This window comes from Haematobia irritans, chromosome 1 (assembly GCF_050003625.1).
Source record: "Haematobia irritans isolate KBUSLIRL chromosome 1, ASM5000362v1, whole genome shotgun sequence".
Taxonomy (NCBI): Eukaryota; Metazoa; Arthropoda; class Insecta; order Diptera; family Muscidae; genus Haematobia; species Haematobia irritans.
In genome coordinates, this window is record NC_134397.1 from 123,676,244 (window position 1) to 123,699,802 (window position 23,559).

At 32.3% G+C, this 23,559-nt stretch overlaps 1 protein-coding gene across 1 annotated transcript in view; it reads right to left on the minus strand.

Moving 5' to 3' along the window:
- Window positions 1-14,731, minus strand: part of LOC142221781 (progestin and adipoQ receptor family member 3) — a 75,519-nt gene extending 60,788 nt beyond the window's left edge. The window contains exons 1-2 of the mRNA XM_075291589.1: window positions 14,350-14,731; window positions 2,300-2,455 (exon numbers count right to left, since the gene is read on the minus strand). Coding sequence (XP_075147704.1) covers window positions 2,300-2,392 — 93 coding nt within the window. The 5' untranslated portion in view covers window positions 2,393-2,455; window positions 14,350-14,731. The remainder of the gene's footprint in view (window positions 1-2,299; window positions 2,456-14,349) is intronic.
- Window positions 14,732-23,559: the final 8,828 nt, after the last annotated feature.

Genomic DNA, 23,559 nt, shown 5'->3' on the forward strand with positions numbered 1-23,559 from the left:
AAGTATAAAGTTGGGAAACACGAATTTTCCCATAAATTGGTTCAGAATTTTTTAAAATTTTTGAATTTTTGAATTTTGAAATTTTCTTTCACAATTGCTGAATTTAAAAAAAAAAAATTCTTATTTTTATGATATCGGCGTTTTGATACAGTGGTGTAATATTGACCTAATATGAAAGACTATGGCAACCTAAATATTTTGCATAGTTTTACATAATATTAAGGACAAATTTCTTCGAAATGAAGATATTAAAATTAAAGGAAAGTCTATAATCTTTGCTTTAAGAATTGTTTTCTTCAATTTTAGGACACGAATCTATGAAATCTACATCACTGCATTAAAGTCGTATATCTTTGAAGTAAGGAAAATTTCCCTTAAAGTAAAGGAAAACATTTTTGATTTAAGGAAATCGTCTTTAAATTAACTGAGATATTGAATCTCTGGATTAAAAATAAAAAAGCTTCAAAACAGGCTAATACTTTTTTTCAGATTTTGCATCTTTGGTCTGAGTTTTTTAAAATTAAGAAAATATGTCTGGCTTTGAAATATCTCCTATAATTTGGATTTTTAAACTAACATTTATTTGTACATGAATACATTTCTTGATATATCGCAAACAGCGACCGAAAATACAATAAATGGGACCTGTATCCAAATTTCAAAATTTTGCTCGGAATCAATACATAAAATCTTAAGCGAAAATAAAAATCTTTGAATTCAAGTTAAGGTTTTGTTTAGTGTGAGTTCATTGTTTTTTTTTTTTAGTGCGATGTTCACGCAAAGAAAATTGTGAGCAGACACAGTAGAAAATTTACCTTATACATCAAACAAAAATGAAAAGCAAACGCTGTTTGCTGAAGAAGCATATATTGTCTGTCATTTTTTATTACCGATTACACCAAAAACAGGGTTTAGTTTGGCAGAAAACTAATATAAGAAGTAATCTAGAGCAAAGACAATAAACTCTAGGAAGATAGGAAATTGGCTACTGAGGAGATCAAACCATTTAGTTTCGTACTCGAACCAAACGCGTATATGACAAGTATGTTATTGGCATAGCATTAAAATGCAAATAAAAATAAATTAAGTGCACGAAATAAATTTCCTTAAACAGGAAAATGTAATTTTTTTGTTGTTGCCTAAAATTTAACATTGTTTCATTAAGAAAATTAAGTTTTTCATTTAAATAATAAAAACGAAAAACAAATAAAAAAATTGCAAACATGTATGGAACTAACAACGGCTGTGCGGTTGCGCGAGCTATCGCTGTGGTCGAAAAAAAGTTACGGTCACAGTTCGGTCCTCAAAATAATGCCAGATGTGCCTAACGTAGTGGATTACTCTTTGGCGAGTCCACTTTTCGACAAAAAGTTTGAGACTCTAATCCCCAACAGTGAGGCGTTGTGCACACAGACCCCGGGGAATAAAGAATATATAGATTTCTACACTGATGGATCCAAATTGGATGGACTATTGGGTTTCCGAGTATATTCTAATCACGGAGTATATTCTAATCACTCAGATATCACTCCTGATATCTGCTATAACGGGTCGGTTTTGCAAAAACTATAGGCGCGAAGTATAATGACTATTGTATGAGCTGTCATGATGCAGAGGAAAAGGAATCAATTAAACACCTCTTGTGTGAGTGTCCTGCATTTTGTGTAAGGCGTAAGTAAATTTTAGAGGCATATAGCGTTAGATTACTGGCGGACCTGGAAAACGTTAACTTAAGCAGTCTGCTAATGTTTTTGGAACAATCTGGTTGGTTCAACAGAAGAAAATAATCGAGAAGGTTCAGCGGTTAAAACTAGAAGTGCCCATATGTAAAAGGTACTTTTAGTTAATGTGGTATCACAATGGACTCAATAGTCTAAGTGAGCCTGAATCTTAATCGGGCTGCATCTTTAACCTAACCTAACCTAACATGGTAAATGCAACATTTTGTACGACGCAAGCCAATTTCCTATCTTCCTCAAGTTTATTGTCTATTATCTAGAGGCCATCGTAACACATAAAAACCAAACATTAAGAATGTGATTTGTTTTTTCAAATTAAGGCATAAGAGAAAATAAAACTGCTTGTTTTTGGAAATTATTGAGAATATTAGAGGTCTGCAAAATTGTTTACGGATTTTTTTATATACCAAAAATTATAAAAATATAACAGCAGACAATGACTTCTGTTATTAGCAGATTTTTTTTCTTTGAGTGTACTAAAATTAAAATTGTCCTTTTTTCAAAACTTTACTAATATTTTTCTCTCATAAAATGCAATTGCATAACAAATATGGTCTTACCTTCTGATCTTCATCAGATTTATTTCGTTTAAAGCATGTCGTCGTTGTTGTTGTTGTCTGACCACAATCAGTCATGTTATCATATTGATTCATTTTCAAATAACACAAGCACCACCCTCGAGCAAATATTAAATTATTTTGAGATATTGATCAACACTGTAAAGAAAACAAGAAAGAAAAGATTACAATCAAGAAAAAACAATTTTCACATGATGTCATTGTGAGTAAATTGGAAGTTGGTTATGAAATCAATGAGCAGAGGATATAGGAACCTTGGCTGAAATGGAAATTACCATGTAAAGTTAGGTATTAAGTTCGAGTTTTGCCGCTAACATCAAAAATAAATCAGTAAAAAAAGTATAAAATTATACCTCTTTGATGAAAATGTTATTACACCTTGATGGGGAATATTACAAAACAAAGAGCTATTTTCTTTTCATCTTATTGTTAAAAAGCAAAAAATGTCAGAAATAACATAAAATTTTAGAATAAATTTACATTTGTTCGGCTTGGCTACCTTGGGCACTAATTATGGCCTTCAAACAGCCGTCAAAGCCATCACACGCTGAACAGTGGTTCCAAATCGCGTTTTTGGAAATAATTCTGCAAAGCACACTTGACTGTACTACTAACTAGACTCCTCGTGCAAAATTTCGAATTTCTAGGCAAAACTCTGGCTACTGTTCAGATTTAGATGGCACAGTTTTATTCCGATTTATTTGAAATTTAGTTAGTGGACACATAAGGCTTTTTGAAAAAGAGATCGGCTTTGCAATCGGTGCTATGCCAAATGAGAATTTTTGAAAACAAATTTTTTCTTTTTTAAATTGTTGAGTTTGGGAGAAGAGCTCATATTCTACTTGACCAAAATGGCAGATAACAGTTTAAAACGGTTCATTGTATGGTGTTCTATAAGAAACAAGTAAAAAAGATTGGGAGAAATACATAAGAAACACTTTACGATAGAAATAATGTATGTGCCTTTTCAAAAAATGGTCAAAATTCGATATTTTTTGAAACTCTAATTTGTGGACTTTACAACCTTAATCTAAAGCGCCTTGCATACATAATTAAAAATTAAAAAAAATAAATTGTGGGGCCCATATCTTGCGAACAGTAAAAGATAATCGCACACGCACTTGTTTGTAGAGCTTTACAAGTTCTATACAGCAAAGAAAAAATCATCGAAATCGGTTCAAAATTGCGGAGTTGACAGCTAAAACGCCTACAGGTCTACAGGTGGAATATGTAAGGTAGTTCGTAGCCTTGCTAACTCATCTGCTTCGCAGTTCCCCTGTATGTTCCTATGGCCAGGCACCCATATTAAGTGAATATTGAGATGACTGAGCAGTACAATATTCACCTAATATGGGTGCCTGGCCATAGGAACATACCGGGGAACTGCGAAGCAGATGAGTTAGCAAGGCTAGGAACTACCTTACATATTCCAGGGGAACTAGAATCTGTTGGTATGTCTTTGGCTCTTACTGCTCTTACTGCGTGAGAAGGCTGTCATGATGGCAAATGTTCGATAGGAGAATTGCAAAGGTTGCAACTTAAACCGCACACTAGATATGCTAGTGTTCTCAAGGCGTCAGATAGCACTCCTGATATCTGCTATAACGGGTCGCTGCCTGATAGGCAAAATTGCAAAAACTATTGGTTCGAAGTATAATGACTACTGTATTAGCTGTCATGATGCGGAGGAAAAGGAATCAATTAAACACCTCTTGTGTGAGTGTCCTGCATTTTGTATAAGGCGTAAGCGAATTTTAGGGGCATATAGCTTTAGATTACTGGCGGACCTGGAAAACGTTAACTTAAGCAGTCTGTTAATGTTTTTGGAACATTCTGGTTGGTTCCACAAAAGAAAAGGTTCAGTGGTTAAAACTAGAAGTGCCCATATGAATAGGTACTTTTAGTTAAATGTGGCATCACAATGGACTGAATGGTCTAAGTGAGCCTGAAACTTAATCGGGCTGCCACCCACCTAACCTAACGGCTACAGGTCAGCACGTGGAAACACAAATTTGCAAACTTAGAGGAAAACACCCCAGCTTTCATGCAAAGAAAAAATTATGTTGATATCTTTAAGGTTGAATTACACACCATGCGTCAATCCGTGCGTTAATGGAAGGGTTGTTTTTTTCTGTTGGCGGCAGACTATTCGAGCTTTTGATTTCATAGAGAAATTTCAACTCTTCAATCATCGGACGCATTGAACGCATGGTATGTAATTCTACCTTTATTCGTTCAAAAGTTGCACAATTATTTAAAACACGATTTGGAACCACTGTGCGCTGTACGAAAGTTTCTCTGCGGTATTTTCGTACATTCCAGGCGAAGAGCAAATATCCAACGGATTAAGATCCTTAGATGTTGGTGACCATTGTGCGGTGGAAATAAAGTGGAAATGCTCCTTTTTAAGCTTCAGAAAATATTCCATTTTGTCTGAATAATCAAAAGGTATCGATGTCATATATTTTAATGTCTATTATATGTCAAATATTCTATTGCAAACGAGTCCAAACTATCTTTCTCTTTTATCTAACACTTCCATGGCGTAAAAACTACCCGCAAAGGGTTAAGCTGATAATTAAATACAGACTCAAATGAATTAACATCAATGGTCTAAATTGATTCCAATTCAATTTATGCAAATAAAATGATAAAAAAAAACACACACACAAAATTAAATTTTGCAAATCACAGGAGAACATCCAAATGTGAGAGAACAAAAAGGCATAGCTGAATTTAAATGCTGAAAACAAAATAAACTCAAAATCGAAAACATAAAAGTACACAAACATCACACAAAAAATTTGAATAAAAGCCAAATTTTTTGAAAATGAAAGGGGACAAGTTCATCGGTAATGTTGACGTCGACACAATCAAATTAAAGAAAATATACTGACAAGAAACATAAAGTGGAAATCGATACCAACGAGCGCAATAACCCATTTATTTTATTAACCCACTAAGGCAGAGAGAAAATGGTCAATATGAATAATGTTAAGACGTATGTTTCAATTATTTGGTGCAACTCTAATTTAAATACATTTAAATATTTGTTTGTTAGACACAAGTATATTTAAAGCATATAATCCTATAAACATCTTACTACCCAAATTCTACCTGTTCTCACCCTGTAAAAAAAGCTTCCAAAAAAGTAGTTTGGATCCATAACTTTTGTGTAGTACAAATGTTTATAAAATCCTATGAATTTTACATCCTATGGTGGAGGGTATAAAAATTAACTGAGACATTTTAGAAAACGAAACAATTTTAATTAATACGTTAATTATCCCAACTAAAGTTTAAAAGTCTTCAAAGTTCTTGTCTATCACTCGAAATCAATGTCAATCAAATTGTTAAAGACAAAATGTTGAAGTTTCTTATAAAAATTATTCAATGGTTGCTAATGTAATTTTCAATGCCTTAGACAAGCATGCATTCCATACTTAATTATATGCATTACAAAGCTACTATGTTGTACTATTTGATTTATTTTCATATTAATGTTGGTTCAATTAGGTAAAACAAAATACTAATTAAAATTCTCGTCTTAGGTGTATATTAATATTTAATGAAGCCACTTGTTGACGACAAACAAACTTACAGTAGCCCTAAATTATACATGTATATATTTTCCCAGTTTTATGTGTCCTTAAAAAACGAGTATCTACGAGGTTGGCCAATAAGAATTTAGCTTACAAACTTTAGCTTATAAGTTATAGACGAACGGGGTCAAATCAGTAGAATACAGTGGATGGGGCAGCAGATCTATGCGCCAACCAGGCTCAACCTGCCCAGCAAAAAATGGAGCACTATTTCAGCAGGATTGTAAGGGAGAGAGGCAGTACCGACTGCTTACAAAACAACCGAATCAGCGCTGATTTTTGTGGGCGATGTCCCGATTTATAGCAGCTTCAACATAGCGCTGATATAATTGCTCATTTCTATAAGAATATTGCTCAGAAGAGAGTGATATTGTTATTGGTATGAAGGAAAACAGCACTACCTTTCGCGCATTTATACCGCATGAATTGGTTGCAATAACGTAAACGAATGTTCATAAACTAGTTTGATTACTCGTTTACGTTATTGCCACCAATTCATGCAGTATGGATGCACTAAAGTATTATTGTCTACCAAAAAGCGCAACTAAATTTTACTGCTGAAATATTTTTTGCTGGGTGCCTACCTATCCTGTGATGGTTCATACCGCCTCAGATAGTCGATCAAACTTTTTGTGAACATTAGAGCTCGACCGAAGAATCGGCATTCGGCCAAAAATCGATAATCGGCCACGAATCGACCTTCGGCGTCAAAGGGTCGAGTAATCGAAGTAGAAGCTTTTTGAATATATTTGTGTTTTTTTTTCATATTGAACTTTCCCTGTGTTGAATTTGTCTCAGTCAAACCACCCAGTACAAATAAAACATAAAAGAATCAAACTGAATTTTGAATACTAAAAAGTCTATTATGTCTAGTTGTTGTTTTTATGACTTCAATGAATAAAAATTTCACGAAAATAAACGGCCTCGGCTTCGGTCGAATATAGCTTTTTTGCCGAACATCGGCTTCGGCCAAAAAAACCCGCTTCAGTCGAGCTCTAGTGGACACCTTTTCGCACGGACGAAAAAAACTGTTTTTCTTATGTTTGGATGTAAAATGTATATGTTTGGAACTCAAATTTTTTAACACATAATTTTTAAGTCCAAGCATATAATGTTCATAAACTAGCATAACATGTTTGGGACATATATGTTAATATGTTACAACATATTATGTTTAGGACATAAAGTGCTTGTAAATATAATATGTTTGGATGCAAACATATGTTACTTTAGAAATATCCTGTAAACATATATGTGCTTAAAAAGAGAGACCTAGAGAGTATGCTGCAAGTAAAAGAATGGAAGTAATCAATTGGCGCCTTCAAAATATACACCCTCACAAAAAATCGCTTCTGTAACATATACTCCCAAACATATTTTGCTTCAAGCATATACATTTTTATGTTTGATCTCTACCAATATATAATATGTTTGAAAGCATATTGGTCTAAACAATATATGTTTGGGTAGTCTAAGTTCCAAACATTTTGTATTTTTGCATCCAAATTCAATAATGTTGTCTTCCAAAAAACAATATGTTATTATGTGACCATATAATATGTTTGGAAGCATTTTGCACCCAAAAATATTATATGCTTAAAAAAATTCTCCCAAACAATATTGTGCTCAAAATTTTATTTATTTATTTATATATTTACAATCATAATGAATTATGAATATAAACAGGTAATATAGGTGCTAACAACATAGGTTTTCGACATGAATGCTCAAAATTTTGTTTCTGCCTAATTGTATATTCCTCCACATCTTTCTCACTTCCACGAGATTTTTTAGTTCTTAGCACCTTTTTCTGTAATACAAACATTGTAGAAGAAATTATTCAATTTTATGATTTTTTTATTTTAAATTTACCTTTTGCCGGACGGGGATTCGAACAGCGGACCACACAGTTTGTAAGGATCAAAGAAGTAGCTGATCAATTGCCCAAGGAAAAATAAAATGTTAATTTTATAATAACAAGCAACAACCACCAACTTTATTCAATATCGCTCCCTGTTAAATAGCGCTCCAAGCTCCTAAACACATATATGTTTATAGGCTATTTCTAAATTAATATATGTTTGCATTCAAGCATATTATATTTACAAACATTTTATGTCCCAAACATAACATGTTCTAACATATTAACATATATGTCCCAAACATGTTATGCTAGTTTATGAACATTATATGCTTGCACTCAAAAATATTGTGTTTAAAAATTTGTGTTCCAAACATATAATGTTTATAGCCAAACATATGAAAAACAGTCTTTTTCAACCGTGTATATGCACAAAGAAAATATCATTAAATTTTTTCTGCCAGTGTATGCCTAAGTTGAAACATAATATGTTTGAGCAATACAAACAATATTTTGTTTGGACCAATCCTGAAAATATATATGCTTGAAGCAAAATGTGTTTGGGGTATATGTTAGAGAAGCAATTTTTTTTTGAGGGTGCGGCGTCGGTCTTCAAAAATACAAACAATCAGTCGCTTCCATACTTTATTTCATCCTTCCTCTGAGATAAAATTTTTAATTTAAAATACATATTTAGCACATTTTAGTCAATTGACACGCAATGTTTAATTTATTGCAATTAAAAGCAATTTATGAGTAAAACCACAAAATATATTGTTTATACAAAACAACGGACAAATAATAATCGATATAAATTAAATTTCAAATAACAACAAATTTGCGTGTAATATGAATATTCAACGCAAAAACATACTCCGGTTTCAAATGTACATCACCATTTATCAAAGACATAACCTAGGGGGGATACACGAAAAGAAAAATAATGTCGTTTGGAAAATTTCTATGGAAATTTCAAACTTTTATCACCAAAAAAAATGTTTGTTATTTTTATTTTTGCATTACAAAATATTATTTTTGATTCAAAAACACAGTCCATTTTATTTATATCAAGCGCTGTTCTTTTCGGTCTTTAAGTCTTTAATAAGACACATTTTGAGGTTTCATAGCAAAAATTTAATATAGTAGTATGTAATGTCGAACCCACGATCCTTGGTATGCAAGCCGGGCATGGTAATAACGGTGACCAAATAAATGTATGTTTCTGTTAAATAAATTTTCTTTAATAGTCTCGTGGGCGCCGAAAATTATGCTATATAAATATAATAACAGCTAAGAGGGCAGTTCGGAAACTTCTTAGCCTAGCACAAAAAGCGCGGTATAAACAGAAAAAAGTTAAGTGTTTTGGAAACTTCCATCTCTGTTATGAACACATGTTAAATTTTGTTTCGATCTGGCAACTACTTCATATAGAAACAGGTGTTCAAAAAAGACGCCTTCGCAATTTTTTTTACAATGGAAAAATTAGAAATGCGTGCTGTCATTAAATATTTACATAAAAAGGGTTTATCGGGACAAGAAATTCATAATGATATGGTGAATGTGTTAGGTGAAAGTGCTCCTTCATATGCAACAGTAAAAAATTGGGTTGCTGAATTTAAACGTGGTCGTACAAGAATTGAAGATGAACCACGTAGTGGATGTCCAAAAACAGCAACAACAATAGAAGTTGTAGCCAAAGTGCATGAATGGTATTAAATGATCGACGAATAAAAGTGCGTGAAATTGCTAATATCATGGGCATCTCAAATGATCGAGCCCATTTAATTTTGCATGAAGAACTACAGATGAAAAAGTTTTATGCAAGATGGGTTACGCATTTGTTAACAGTCGATCAAAAAGCATAAGAATGAACATTTCTCAAGCTTGTTTGGATCGTTTTAAGCGAAATAAAATGGATTTTAAGCGTCGTTTCATAACTGTTGATGAGACATGGATTCACCACTATACTCCAGAGACAAAAAGAACAATCCAAACAATGGACTGAAGCTGGAGGAAGTGCCCCAAAGAAGGCAAAAACAATTCAATCGGCTGGTAGGGTTATGACAACGGTTTTTTGGGTCTTCAAAGGTATTTTATTGATTGACTATCTGCAAAAGGGTAAAACAATAAATGCATAGTACTATTGCAACCTTTTGGATCAACGAAATGTACAAATTCGAGAAAAACGTCCTGGCTTACAATACAAAAAACTAATTTTTCATCAAGACGACGCACCAGCGCACAAGAATGTTTTAACAATGGCTAAAATCAACGAATTAAAGTACGAGTTGCTTGACCACCCACCTTATTCTCCTGATATAGTTCCCAGTGACTTTTACTTGTTCCCAAATCTAAAAAAATCCTTGCTGACAAGCATTTTACCTCAAATGAAGATGCAATTACAGTTGTAAACCAGAAGACCTTGAGGAAAACTATTTTAATCAAGGGATAGAATTGCTAGAAAAGTGTTGGACTAAGTGTATATAAGTTTCAGGAGATTTCATTGATAGGCTAAGAAGTTTCCGAACCGCCCTCGTACGTAGCCGAGTGGATAGTGTATTGGCTTACAAACTTTATGGTCCGCTGTTCCATTCTCCGTCCAGGTGGAAAGTAAAATGTAAAAAAAAAATTATAAAATCGAATAATTTCTTCTACATTGTTTGTATTACAGAAAAAAGGTTCTAAGAACTAAAAAAGTGAAGAAAGTGGAAGTGTGAAGGGTGTGACGGAAGATGCAATTCGCCAGAAAACAATTTTTGTTTTTGAATTAGTCTCTATGAAATTGTTTTTATATCCTGTAAAAGAATAAACGTTTATCACAAAAAGTATATAATTTTCTTCCACATAAACTTCCTTTCAGCAAAAAGCAAATGGGAAACGATATTATTTTCGTTTGGGAGGAATACCATACCATTAGGTATCTGGTTTATGAATTCGCAAAACGCAAAATTTTCATATGTTCATATAATTCGTACTACAAATAGATATCCAGCAAATCTTGGAGCTAACATAATTCAAAATGGCTAGTAGTTGCTAAACATGAACTTAGAGAGAAGTACTGTGCCTCAGTCGCGTGTTCAACTTCCAAAAAGGATCTTGCTTTTGCTCATCTAAGTACAATTTTTGGATAGTTTCTCTTCAAATTATTCACATATTATGCCCAAAAATTAAGTACGTATAATTTTATTAATCACATCAATTTTTTTTTTTCATTTAAAAATTTTCATTTGAAAATTTAAACTTCATTTATTATTTCATCTAAAGAAGATACAATTTTATTCCCGTTTTCCAGTTTTAGTTTCAAATTTCGTAGTCAACTTTATAAAGTAACGTTAATTTTGCTTTAAAGCATTTGTTTTTCAGTGCATGCTTGCGTTTTTTTTTCGAAAAGACAATAATTAATGTGCATAACTTTTTCTCTTGTCATCTCTTTCTAAACGTAAAATGCCCACTGTATGCATGGTGATTTTCGCGATGATCTGATAAATGTTTGTCTAAAATATGAAAAAGTGGGAAGTATGTTTTGTTTTGTAGAGGAAGAGGTAAAGAATAGATACAATTAAATTATTGTTTGTCACGAGCATATAAAACCACAAAGAAAATTAATAATTATAATTAAAACATCCCAGCATTGCCAGCCCTATTTATCTCACATCCCCTATTGAGATGATGTGATGATAGTGATCATTACCGACGAACATGGTTGCCAGATAAGTGTATTATCATCCAATATTAAGGATTGATTGTCTGAAATTTGTAGTTGAAATAATGTTTATATAATTCTCATTTAATTTTTCCACTGCACAGAAAAAACTATCTCCAACATATTTTCAATTAAATAGTTGATTGAAATTGAAAATTAAAATTCAAAGATTATTGAAATCAAAAACCACAAAATGATTGAAGAATAAACCAACAATAACAAAACAAAACGAAAAAATTACAAAATGATAAAACTATTAATTAATTAAAAAATTTTTAATCAAATTAAAACACCAGTCACCTGTGACCTTCTTCGTAAACAGACGTACAATTGGACAAAAAATTAATTAATTATTCCAATTAACATTTTAATTAAATAAGAAATATTTGCAATTAAAAATATAATTGAAAAATTTGTTTAGAAATAATTTGTTTTTAACCAGAAAAAAATTACCAAAATATTTTCAATTAAAAAGTTGATTGAAGTTGAAAACGTAATCAATTAAAAAATATCTCACATAGATTTATTGTCTTATATCGCTTTAACGAGGAATCATTCCTGACAGTCCTGCAAGAGTTATCCCCGCGCATGAGATATATGGCCACCGGATCGTAATTGCCAATTGTAACCGGAGTAATTGCCTATGACCTCAATTTAAGCTTTGGACGTATAACCTTCTGTAAACTTTTGTGGCTTGCAATAAATTTGTTAGAAGACAAGACATACTTCTTGCAAATGTCTTTTCCCGGCATTTAGAGAAAATCAAACTCACAAGAAAAAGAGAGCTATTTCTAATTGAAATTTTCTTATTTGTAATTATATTTGGCAACATATTTAATGTAAACAAGTAAGGAAAGTCGAAAGTCGACCGATACCATCTTAAATACATTTTCGATACCGTCTTATTGGGTGCTTTATATAAAGGATTATATTTCCATATACATATATTAAATGCTGACCCGATCTGGGCAAAATTTGTTATATTAAAATTTAAGTCGGCTAATGTCCTTGGGTGGAACACTATGTTAGCAAAAAACTATGGGATTTAAATCTAAAACAATTTTTAGGCAACTTCCCAAAAGTGCATTTATGATCTATAGGTCGATAAATATGTATCAGAGGTATAGGAAAATTTGTATTAAATGTATAGGCAATTTTCTTACAAGTATTCGACTTAGTAATGGCGATTTTAAAAGGAAAATGTGGATATTTTGGCCATTTTTGCCCAATTCGGAAAAAATATATATGGGAGCTATATGTAAAACTGAACCGATTTTAATTAATTTGGCATGCAAGGTAATGAGAGAATGTTAAATATATTCCCTGCTTAATGTTGCTCGTAAATCGGGTAAAATGTTGACCTCTGTGATCATAAGTGCGGAAGTCGGGCGAAAGATATATATCTAAATCTGAACCGATTTTAACCAAATTTGTCATGCGCAGTTACAATGTTAATTCAAATCCCTGAATCAATAGGGCCAAAATAGATACTAATGCCAAATTTGAAGTTGAGTGGACTGCGAGGTAGATTTTGATTACAAAAATGTGTTCAAAAACAGACGGAGATAGCTAGATCGACACAGGAGCCGACCCTTAGCAATATTGCATAAGACGCCATATGTCTATATCGTCTCCTTCTGGGTGTTGCAAACATATGCACTAACTTATAATTCCCTGTTCCATAGTGTGGCGAAGGGTATAAAAATAGCAAAGAAAACATATTCTCTTTTATACACACAACGAAAATTTCATTAAAATTGAGGCAACGAAAATTTTTCATTGATATAACGAAACCATAATAATACGTAGTGAAATAAAAACCAAAAGTTTCGTTATATGAACGAATTTATTTCATTGGCTCAATTTTAATGACACATTTCGTTACCAGTGTACACGCCTTTTAATGCAATTTTGGATGAGTATTTTATAATACATTCTAATTGGTTTAGATTAGAATGTATTTACTCGAAAATATTTAGAGATTATTTTCTCTAATTCTGATTAAAGAACACCTCCGCAAACGGAATCTTGTCTAAAAGTACTAAATCGAACTGAAGAACATGGACGGAACACTGAAAAAAAAACATACCCGGTTTCAAAGATTTTGTCTTTACATTAATAATTCCAATATTAATTCCGAGAATTGAAGTAAGGATGTTTTTAAGTTCTATGTTAAGAAACAAATTTTAATTTATTAGTTTTTTAAATTTTTTTCTTCATGTTCTATTAAAGTCATTTCAAAAACTTGACCTTAGTCAATTTTGTTTTATCTTAAGATACCCACTTTTAAGTTGAATCACTTAAATATAAGGACAAAATGACTTCCATAAACAGTTTATCGACGTAATATTAGTAAAAATAGTTTATCGACTTTATATTTCATTTCTAAGGACATGAACTCTTTGGCCTCACGACAAAATTTTTTCAATATACGAAAATATATTGAACGGTGTTAAAAGAATTCTTTTCAATAAAAATCTAATTTTCAAATAATATGGCAATAGCGAAAGGGGATGCTGGCGAATTGTTGATGTTCCACAATGATCAAATGACCGAAGAACCCCCCAAAAAAAGAGGAAAACGGGGTGGCATCAAACCGATGATGGCACAATACACGTGAGAGAGATTGAAAACCAAAAACAAAATACGCCGAATGTGCAAAACAAAATAACGAAAATAAAATCTAATTGTTTGCATAATAAATTAATGATAATGGTTGCAATAGAACACATATATGTACATATGGTACCAGTAAATATGTACAAGAAATTCGTTGGATATTGTATTGCTGCTTTATTCTAAAGAAATTAATTAAGGATTGCACAACTACTTAAATATTATTCCTATGATTTTATACGAAACTTACATATGTATGTATTTCGAAATTGAAAATTTTCTATAATTCTAAAGTTATTTTACACTTCAAAGGCTTGCCAGGATTGCAATAGAAGTTATCACAAAAACTATTCCAGTGCTGTTTTCGAGTTGTACTATATTTTTCTTTCTCAAATTTTTAGTTATCGTAACCTCGCTTTCTTTTATTCTCTCGGTTTTTGCTTAATTTTCGGCACTATTTACAATTTCACGTATTTTTGCATATTGTGGTTTAGTTATTAAAAAAAAAATAAATTAGCAAAGCAAATTAGAAAATTTATTTTATTATTGAATTGAATTTCACTTTGAATCGCGATCGACCACGACGTTCTTTGCCACTGAACCGTTGAAGCGATCATAACCGACTAAACTCTTTGACAATAGGGATTCCATATGGATACTCTTGCTCTCCTTTTTCTTTCTCTCTCACATTATCATAGGCTCACTCATGATTTTCATTCTACCGCTACTGTTCTCAATTGATTTGTATGCGAATTACCCCACTAGTATGGTGGGACACTTCACATGCGAGCGCCAATTAAAAGAAACTATTGACTATTGCTGCAACCGATGATGAGGCGGAGGAGAAGGTTACTGTCGGCTTTCGCCCCCTCCCAATTGAATGTGTTCATGATTCGAGAGTAAAGAAAGCTGCCAAAACAGAATTTTTGCGAGAGCAAAAAATCAAAATATTTTATTAATAACAAAAGAAACGTGTACATACAACAAGAAATAAGAAGAAGAAGAAGACAACAATTATAATATGAAATTGTATTATTGTTGTTGTTATTGTTAATCTATGTCGTTGATATAGTTTTTATTGCTGTTGCTGTTTTGGTTAAAAAACGTGTCAACATACATATCTACCAACACATGTACTATATGGGCTATTCCATAAATAACAACACTCAAAATAAAGTGACCCCTTCTTTAAGTTACAATTAACTGATTTTGAGAAAAATGAACTTCGATTTTGATGAAAAATTTACTTCGCCAAAGAGATTTTGATTTGTTTGAATGATGTGTTTTTTCATACATGTGGACAAATCTTACGCATATTTGGTAAACCTTTTACTTCAAAATTAGAACTGCGTACTTGTATTAAAAAACAGTTTTATTTATTTATAAGATATGTTTTTTAATATATTAGTTGTATTTATTATATTATAAAATATAATAAATTAAATAAATTTCCATGGAATATTTTATGGCTTTTCTCAATTTTTGGAAACATCTACCTTCCAGTTTTAATAAGATGCTGCCTTAAAGATGTTGTCATAAAAATTTTTCCACAAAAAGTTAACGTCACTAAATGTTATCTGTTAATAAAAGATTCCGACATGAAGACAAGTGCATAGGGTTGTTATTCTGCTGGTGTTTTGTTCATTTACCACCACGCATATTGATAGACTCATCGTGTTTTTTTTACTGGTTTTCCATAATTTGCAAATAAGAACTGAGAAATTTACTCACTTACCAATGCTGAAGCATCTGCGAACACTGGGAATTGAGTATTTGACCAGACTTCCCAATTTGTTCTTGGAATCACTCATTATACCCGATGTCTGGAAAATGAGTGATTCCACTACTGAAGCCAGGCAAAGACTCGAGTAAAGGTGAATCGTACAGACCGATATCCCTTTTCTCGCCTGTAGCCAAGACACTTGAGGCACTACTCCCCCCAGCCTTGTGGAGAATTTTCCAGCTGATATTCATCAACATGGATTCCGCAAAGTACACATTCGATACGGTCAATCATGCCAGACTCTTCGAGAACATCGAGAATACGTCCCTACCGGCAGAAACCAAACGTTGGGTTCTAAATTAACTGTGCAAGCGCCAGTCGAATGTGGAATTTAAAGACAAGAAGTCAAGAACCCGTAGAGTGAAACAGCGAGTTCCCCAAGGTGGGGTGATATCTCCGACACTTTTTAATATGCAGACGATTGTACAATCATGGCATCCGGGCCCATTGTTGATGACATATGCCATAAATTGAACGTCTACCTCGCTGATCTTACCAGTTATTTCACTGCTAGAAATTTGACGATATCTCCCACTAAATCCTCAGCCACGCTATTCACTACATGGGCGACGGAAGTACGCAGGCAGTTGAATGTCAGAGTCGACGGCGAAATAGGTCCGACCACAAATCACCCCAAGGTTCTCGGGGTCACATTCGACAGCCTTCTTAGGTCGTCAGCCCATGCCATTGCAATTTGTGACAAGCTCCGCGGTAGAAAAAAGGTCCTCAACCTTGTTGACTACATATAAGGCAATTGGCCTATCAGTGGTAATCTATGTAACGCCAGTGTGGACACCTCAAACGAACGACACGCAGTGAAATAACATACAGGCCTGTCAGAACTCTGCCCTTAGAAGTGCGACAGGATGTCTCCGCAATACATCCCTGGATCACCTTTATGCAGAGACCAAGGTCATCCCAGTACGTCGACACAACTACTGGGATGACCTGTCTGGTATGCTACTTCTAGATCAGGTAGCATACCAGACAGGTCTGAACAGGATTCATGAGGATACTGAAGCTGAAGCGGTGAGAAGCTACAAGGTTAATCCTGTTCTCGGAGCTCGACCACCGTCCGTAGCACCGGAGGAGAGCGACCTCCCATGGCAGACGAAGGTAGTTTTAGCCCAATTAAGATCAGGCAAATGCAGCCACCTCAATTCCTATCTGTCAGTGATTGATAGTAGCATAGCTGACGTGTGTCCCATCTGTAATCAAGGGCCACATGACACTCGTCACCTTTTCGCTTGTCCAGCTAAACCTACCCTCCCCACCACCAGATCACTCTGAACACATCCCATCCTTGTCGCAAAGTTCCTTGATCTGGATACTAACTGAAATACCAAAGTATGGAACAAAATTGACGAAACCACATTAAAAACTGTTACAACAACAACTAGACCTCAGTTTGCGTCGTTTCAGTTTGCGTCGTGTTTTTTGGAACGTATCTGCGACTCAAAACGAGGTCTAGGCGTAATTTAAAATAAAAAATATTTTAGACTGTATTTTTCGAAGTGATACCGACACAAAATAATTTTTGCTCAATTGATGGATTTTTTGTGATGCTCCGTATACTATGCGATTCCAACTGAATCGAGTGAACTAGTATATTTTTCTATGCCAAGTCTTATTCATATTTGTATATGGTAAGCTTTCTATAATAAAGATTTATCATTTTATAAGAAATTTTACTAAATTTTAGGAGAACTGGTTTTAGTTAAGTTTTTGCTTATTTTTATGAATATTTTATTTTCTGTGAATAACAATTTCTTTATTAGTTGCAAACTCTTACTCCCCAAGAAGAAATCAGTGTTAATAAAATCCCATACCTTATTCTAGTAAATGGACTATTTCCAACTGCTTTCAGTTTAGGAAATTTGTACAGAATTAAGTAAATAATAATTATATTAAATAAAAATATAACTTAATGGAAACCAAACTCAGTTGATGATATTTTTTGCTTCCGAAGGCCCATTTTACTCGGTGAACAAGCAAATAGATCCGAAATTGTGACAAGGGTTGTGTTAAAAGCAATAAATGGAAATGCAACTTCAAATTGTTCAGAATTATTTTCTAGAATGGATGTTGCTTTTTATGGGATTTTTATCAGATTTTGAATCTACTTAATATATTTTAAATTTTGCACAAGGAGTACAATTGATAGTATCATAATTTGGTTGAAATCGGTTCAGATTTAGATATAACTTCCATATATATCATTTGCCCGATTAAGACACAGATGCCAAAGATTTACTCCGACTTAAAAGACATTTTGCACAGGGAGTAGAATTAACGTTGTAGCCATGCATGTCAAATTTCGTTGATATCGATTCAGATTTAGATATAGCTCCCATATATATCTTTGACACGATTTAGACTCACAAGGCCACCGTACAGAGACCACAGGGAGTGGAATTAACATTTTACCAATGTGTGTCAAATCTAGTCAAAATCGTTTCAGATTTAGATATGCATATATAACTTTCACCCGATTTTGAGTTGTACGACCAGGATTTAGACAAAGCCATATATTTTTTCCGATTAGGGAAAAAATAGCCAAAATACCCACATTTTCATTGTAAAATCGCCGATTTTCCAATTAGGGAAAAAATGGCCAAAATACCCACGTTTTCCTTTCTAAAGGCGCCACTACTTAGTCAAAAAATTTAAAAAATTACTCAAATTCTAAGTTGGCTAAACATGACTTCACATTTGAATACTTTCCATATTTATTTACTAACACTGTGATCAGTGTTAAAAATTTTCGTAATATGTATGAAAATGTTTCTTATGTATGTTTCCTTTATTTATAAAAATATAGTATACAAAAACATATTTAGCTGTAGCTATGTTCATCCGTCGGTCTGTTGAAATCACGTACACCTACGAACGAAATAAAGTATCCATATCGGATATTTTAGGTTCAGTACCCATATAAATCCATCCCAAGATTAGGCTATTGGAGCCTTCTTGAAGGGCAAATTTCATCCGATTCGGCTTAAAATGTCTACGTGATATTAGTAGACGCCTTTTAATAACCTTACCAAAAATGGTACATACACCCAGAAAAATTGTCTTCGAAACTAAAGGAAAAAATCTTCATCAGTTTAGTTTAGCCATTTTATTTCCATTAAGTTACATTTTTGTGTGAAATAATAAAAATTTACTTGTTTCAGTAAAAAAACCTAAAGTGAAAGCAGTTAGGAATAGTTCATTAACTAGAATAAGGCATGGAATTTTACTAATATTGTTTTCTTCGCTGGGTATAAGAATTTACTACTGAACAAGAAAATTGTATCCACTGATAAAAATAAACAAAAACCGAACTAAAATCTAGTTTCCTCAAATTTAGTAAAATTTCTTATAAAATGATAATACCTTTATTATAGAAAGCTTATCATACATACGAATAACACTTGGCATAGAAAAATATTTTAGTTCATTCGTACTAACACGTATTCAATCCTTTCAAAACTTAAGGAAACACACTTGTTAGAATATAGAAAAATTTCCTACATTTCTTTTATCTACCTGTAATCGATACCTGTCATCGATGTAATCGATATGCTTGCGCATGGGTTGTTCTTTTAGTTGGAATCGCGTTGTTATGGTATACGGAGAGATTGTTAAAAAATAATATAGGAAATAATATAATAAATAACAAATAAAATATATAAAATATTTGTTATTTTAAATTAGTGAGAAAAATATTCATTTTTGAAAAATATTAAACATAAATAACAATCAATAAGTCTATCAATGTTCGTGATGGTGTACAAAGAAAGAAAACACCAACAGAATAACAACCCCTTCATTCATCAGTTAACATTCAGGACGCTAACCTTTTGTGAAAAAATTGGTTTATGATTTTTTTTATTTGTAGGTATTGAAATTGTAAAAGGAGGACAAAATCGTTACACCCAGAAAAAAGTGACCCCTTCTTTAAGTTAAAATGAACTCATTGTGAAGAAAGTTGAACTTCGTATAGCGCCAAAGACATTTTTATTTGTTTGAACGATGTGATTTTCGTAGAAATTAGGTATAATGCATTCCATATATTAGTTAACATTTTCCTATATTTATGTACCACTATACTACAGAATGAAAAAATTTAACTGATTTGAATTCATATATGGAATGGTTTTATTGAAATTTTTTCATTCACATGGACAAATCTTACACATTTGTGGTAAAACTTTTACTTCATAATTAGAACTGCTTACCTTCGTTTTTAAATACAATTTTATTTATTTATATAAGCAATTTTATATTCAATAAAAGGCATGTTTTATTAATATATTGAATATATTTATTAAGAATCAACAGGATCGAATCTCCTTGAAATATTAGTTTATTATTCCGCTGTTTCCAATTTCCATGTGATATTATCAACTGTAAAACGCACTTTTTCTTCTTCTTGTACTTTTCACTTTTAATAAGTTGCTGCCTAACGATTTTGTCCTCCTTTTACAATTTCAATACCTACAAATATACACTGAAAAAACAGTGAACCCACCAGGAAGAAAACTTTTGATTCATTTTAGAAAATTTTGAATAGTTTTAGAAATTTTTAACTAAACAGTATTACAAGCGCTGGCATCACGCCGATATTACAGAAATAAGTAAATATTTTTCGACAAATTCAAGAAAATTTATTAGACATAAATAATTTTTTTCACTTTTTAAAGAAAATTTTGTAGTTTGAAGGAAAAAATTGGAGTTCAAAATTGCAAGAATGTCTTTAGTGACATACGAAGTTCATGATGGACGCTGTTGTAGTAAAAGTTACAAATTTAAAGAAATAATGAACTATTTTGTGAGAAGTACGAATTTAGTAAAACTTTTTACTTTATTTGTGTATAATTTTTTCCCGTCTTTTAGTTCATTTAACTAACGTACGCAAAAAATTATTAGAGTAAATGAAACTTTCTCCAAATATAATAATTTCATGAACTAAAATATAGTTAAATTGGCTTTAGTGAAATAGTGAGTTCACTTTTTTTTGAGTGTAAAAAATCATAAACCATTTTTGTTACAAAAGGTTAGCGTCACTGAATATTACCTGACAATTGAAGATTCCAAAATGAAGACAAATGAAAGGGTTGTTATTCTGCTGGTGTTTTCTTTCTTTATATACCATCACGAACATTGATAGATTTATTTTCAAAAAAAGAAAATTTTTCTCACTAATTTAAAATAATAAATATTTTATATATTTTATTTGTTATTTATTATATTATTTTACCATATTATTTTTTAACAATCTTTCCGTATACCACAACAACGCGATTCCAACTAAAAAAACAACGCACGCGCAAACACATCGATTGCGATGACAGGTATCGATTACAGGTAGACAATAGAAATATAGGAAAATTTCCTATATTCTAACAAGTGTGTTTCCTTAAGTTTTGAAAGGATTGCATACTTCTTAGTACGAATGAACTAAAATATTTTTCTATGCCAAGTGTTGTTCGTATGTATGAAAAACTTTCTATTATAAAGGAAGTCGCAATTATCATTTTATAAGAAATTTTACTAATTTTGAGGAAACTTGGTTTTAGTTCGGTTTTTGTTTATTTTTACGAATGCTTTGTTATCGGTGAATAAAATTTTCTTGTTCAGTAGTAAATTCTTATACTCAGCGAAGAAAATAGTATGAGTAAAATTCCATGCCTTATTCTAGTTAATGAACTATTCCTAACTGCTTACAGTTTAGGATTTTTTTACTGAAACGAGTAAATTTTATTATTTCTCACAAAAATTTACCTTAATGGAAATAAAATGGATAAACTATATTGATGAAAATTTTTTCCTTTAGTTTCGAAGGCACTTTTTTCTGGGTGTAGTCAGCATCTTATTAAAAGTGAAAAGTACAAAAAGAAAAAATGCGTTTTACAGTTGTGACATTACATGGAAATTGGAAATAGTGGAATAATAAACTAATATTTCAAGGCCAGTCGATGCTGTTGATACTTAATAAATATATTCAACGTATTAATAAAACATGTCTTTTCCTATATAAATTAATAAAATTGTATTTAAAAACGAAAATAAGTATTTCTAATTTTGAAGTAAAAGGTTTACCACAAATGTGTAAGATTTGTCCAAATGAATGGAAAAATTTCAATAAAATGATTCCATATATGATAGTATATGATTATAAATATTCAGTAAAGTTTTTTTATTCTGAAATATTCTGAAATATAGGAAAATGTTAACAAATATATGGAGTGCATTGTACCAAATTTCTACGAAAATCACATCGTTCAAACAAATAAACTAATAATAAAAATAAAAAAGATTTTCACTACCGTGACTCGAACCTACACCGAAAAAAAAGTAAACTGTTTTATAGGAAGAATAAACTAACTCGTACGAAAATTGCACTAAATTTTGCTACACATTTTGAGATTTCCCCAAAGCGTTGTTAAAACCAGGAAAATTTAGTGCCATGTTGTACTTTTTAGCTACAGTTCACGAAATTACACCCTCTAATAGAAGAAAATATTAACTAAAAGTTAAGAAGAAAATCATTGGCGCCAAATCATGATCATTTTAACCATACAGTAGTTCATTCTTACTATTTTTGGGAATCGTACGAAAATTTTCATTTACTTTAGTTCATATTGAACTTATGTGTACGGTCATCGAATTTTATACTCACGTTTAGTTCATAAAATATTTGAGACATACTTAAAAAACGAAAATTTCATTGGACTGTGGAAAATTTCGCAAAAAGTAATAAAATTTAACAACTAACAAATAATTTTTTACAATAAAAAATAAGTTAAATTTAGCGTTAGTTTAACTACAGAGATTTTTTCTGTGTATGTTGTTTGCACCATATGACTTAGCCCATTGCACCACCGGCGGATTTGCTATAACAACGTTTATTTTAGGACTTTCCATGGTCAAAGAAAAGCGAATACCGTTCAAGAAATCGTGAACTCCAGTGGACGATATCGTGAACATTCCGTTTTGATTTGAACGTTTCCGTTTCGTTTTATCACCGTCCGTTCACGATTGTGGAACGTATTTTTATACACTCCACCTAACCTAACCTATATATTCTGGGTCGTGGTGAAATTCTGAGTCGATCTAGCTATGTCCGTCCGTCTGTGGAAATCACGCTAACTTCGGAACGAAACAAGCTATCGACTTGAAACTTGGCACAAGTAGTTGTTATTGACGTAGGTCGGATGATATTGCAAATGGGCAATATATAAACCGACCCCCAGATTTGGCTTGCGGAGGCTCTAGGAGTAAATTTCATTCGATCCGGTTAAAATTTAGTATGTGGTGTTAGTATATGACCTCTAACACCCATGTAAAAATTGGTCCATATTGGTCCATAATTATATAAAGCCCCATATAAACCGATCCCCAGATTTGCTTGTGGTGTTAGTATATGGTTTCTAACATTCATGCCCATATAAACCGATCCCCAGATTTGACCTCCGGATCCTCTTGGAATCGTCCGATTCGGTTAAAATTTTGTACGTTATATTAGTATATGGTCTCTAGCAACCATCCAAAACTTGGTCCATATGGGTCCATAATTACATATATAGACCTATACAAGCCAATCCCCAGATTTAACCTCCGGAGCATCTTGGAAAAGCAAATTTCGTCCGATTCGGTTAAAATTATGTACGTTATATTAGTATATGGTCT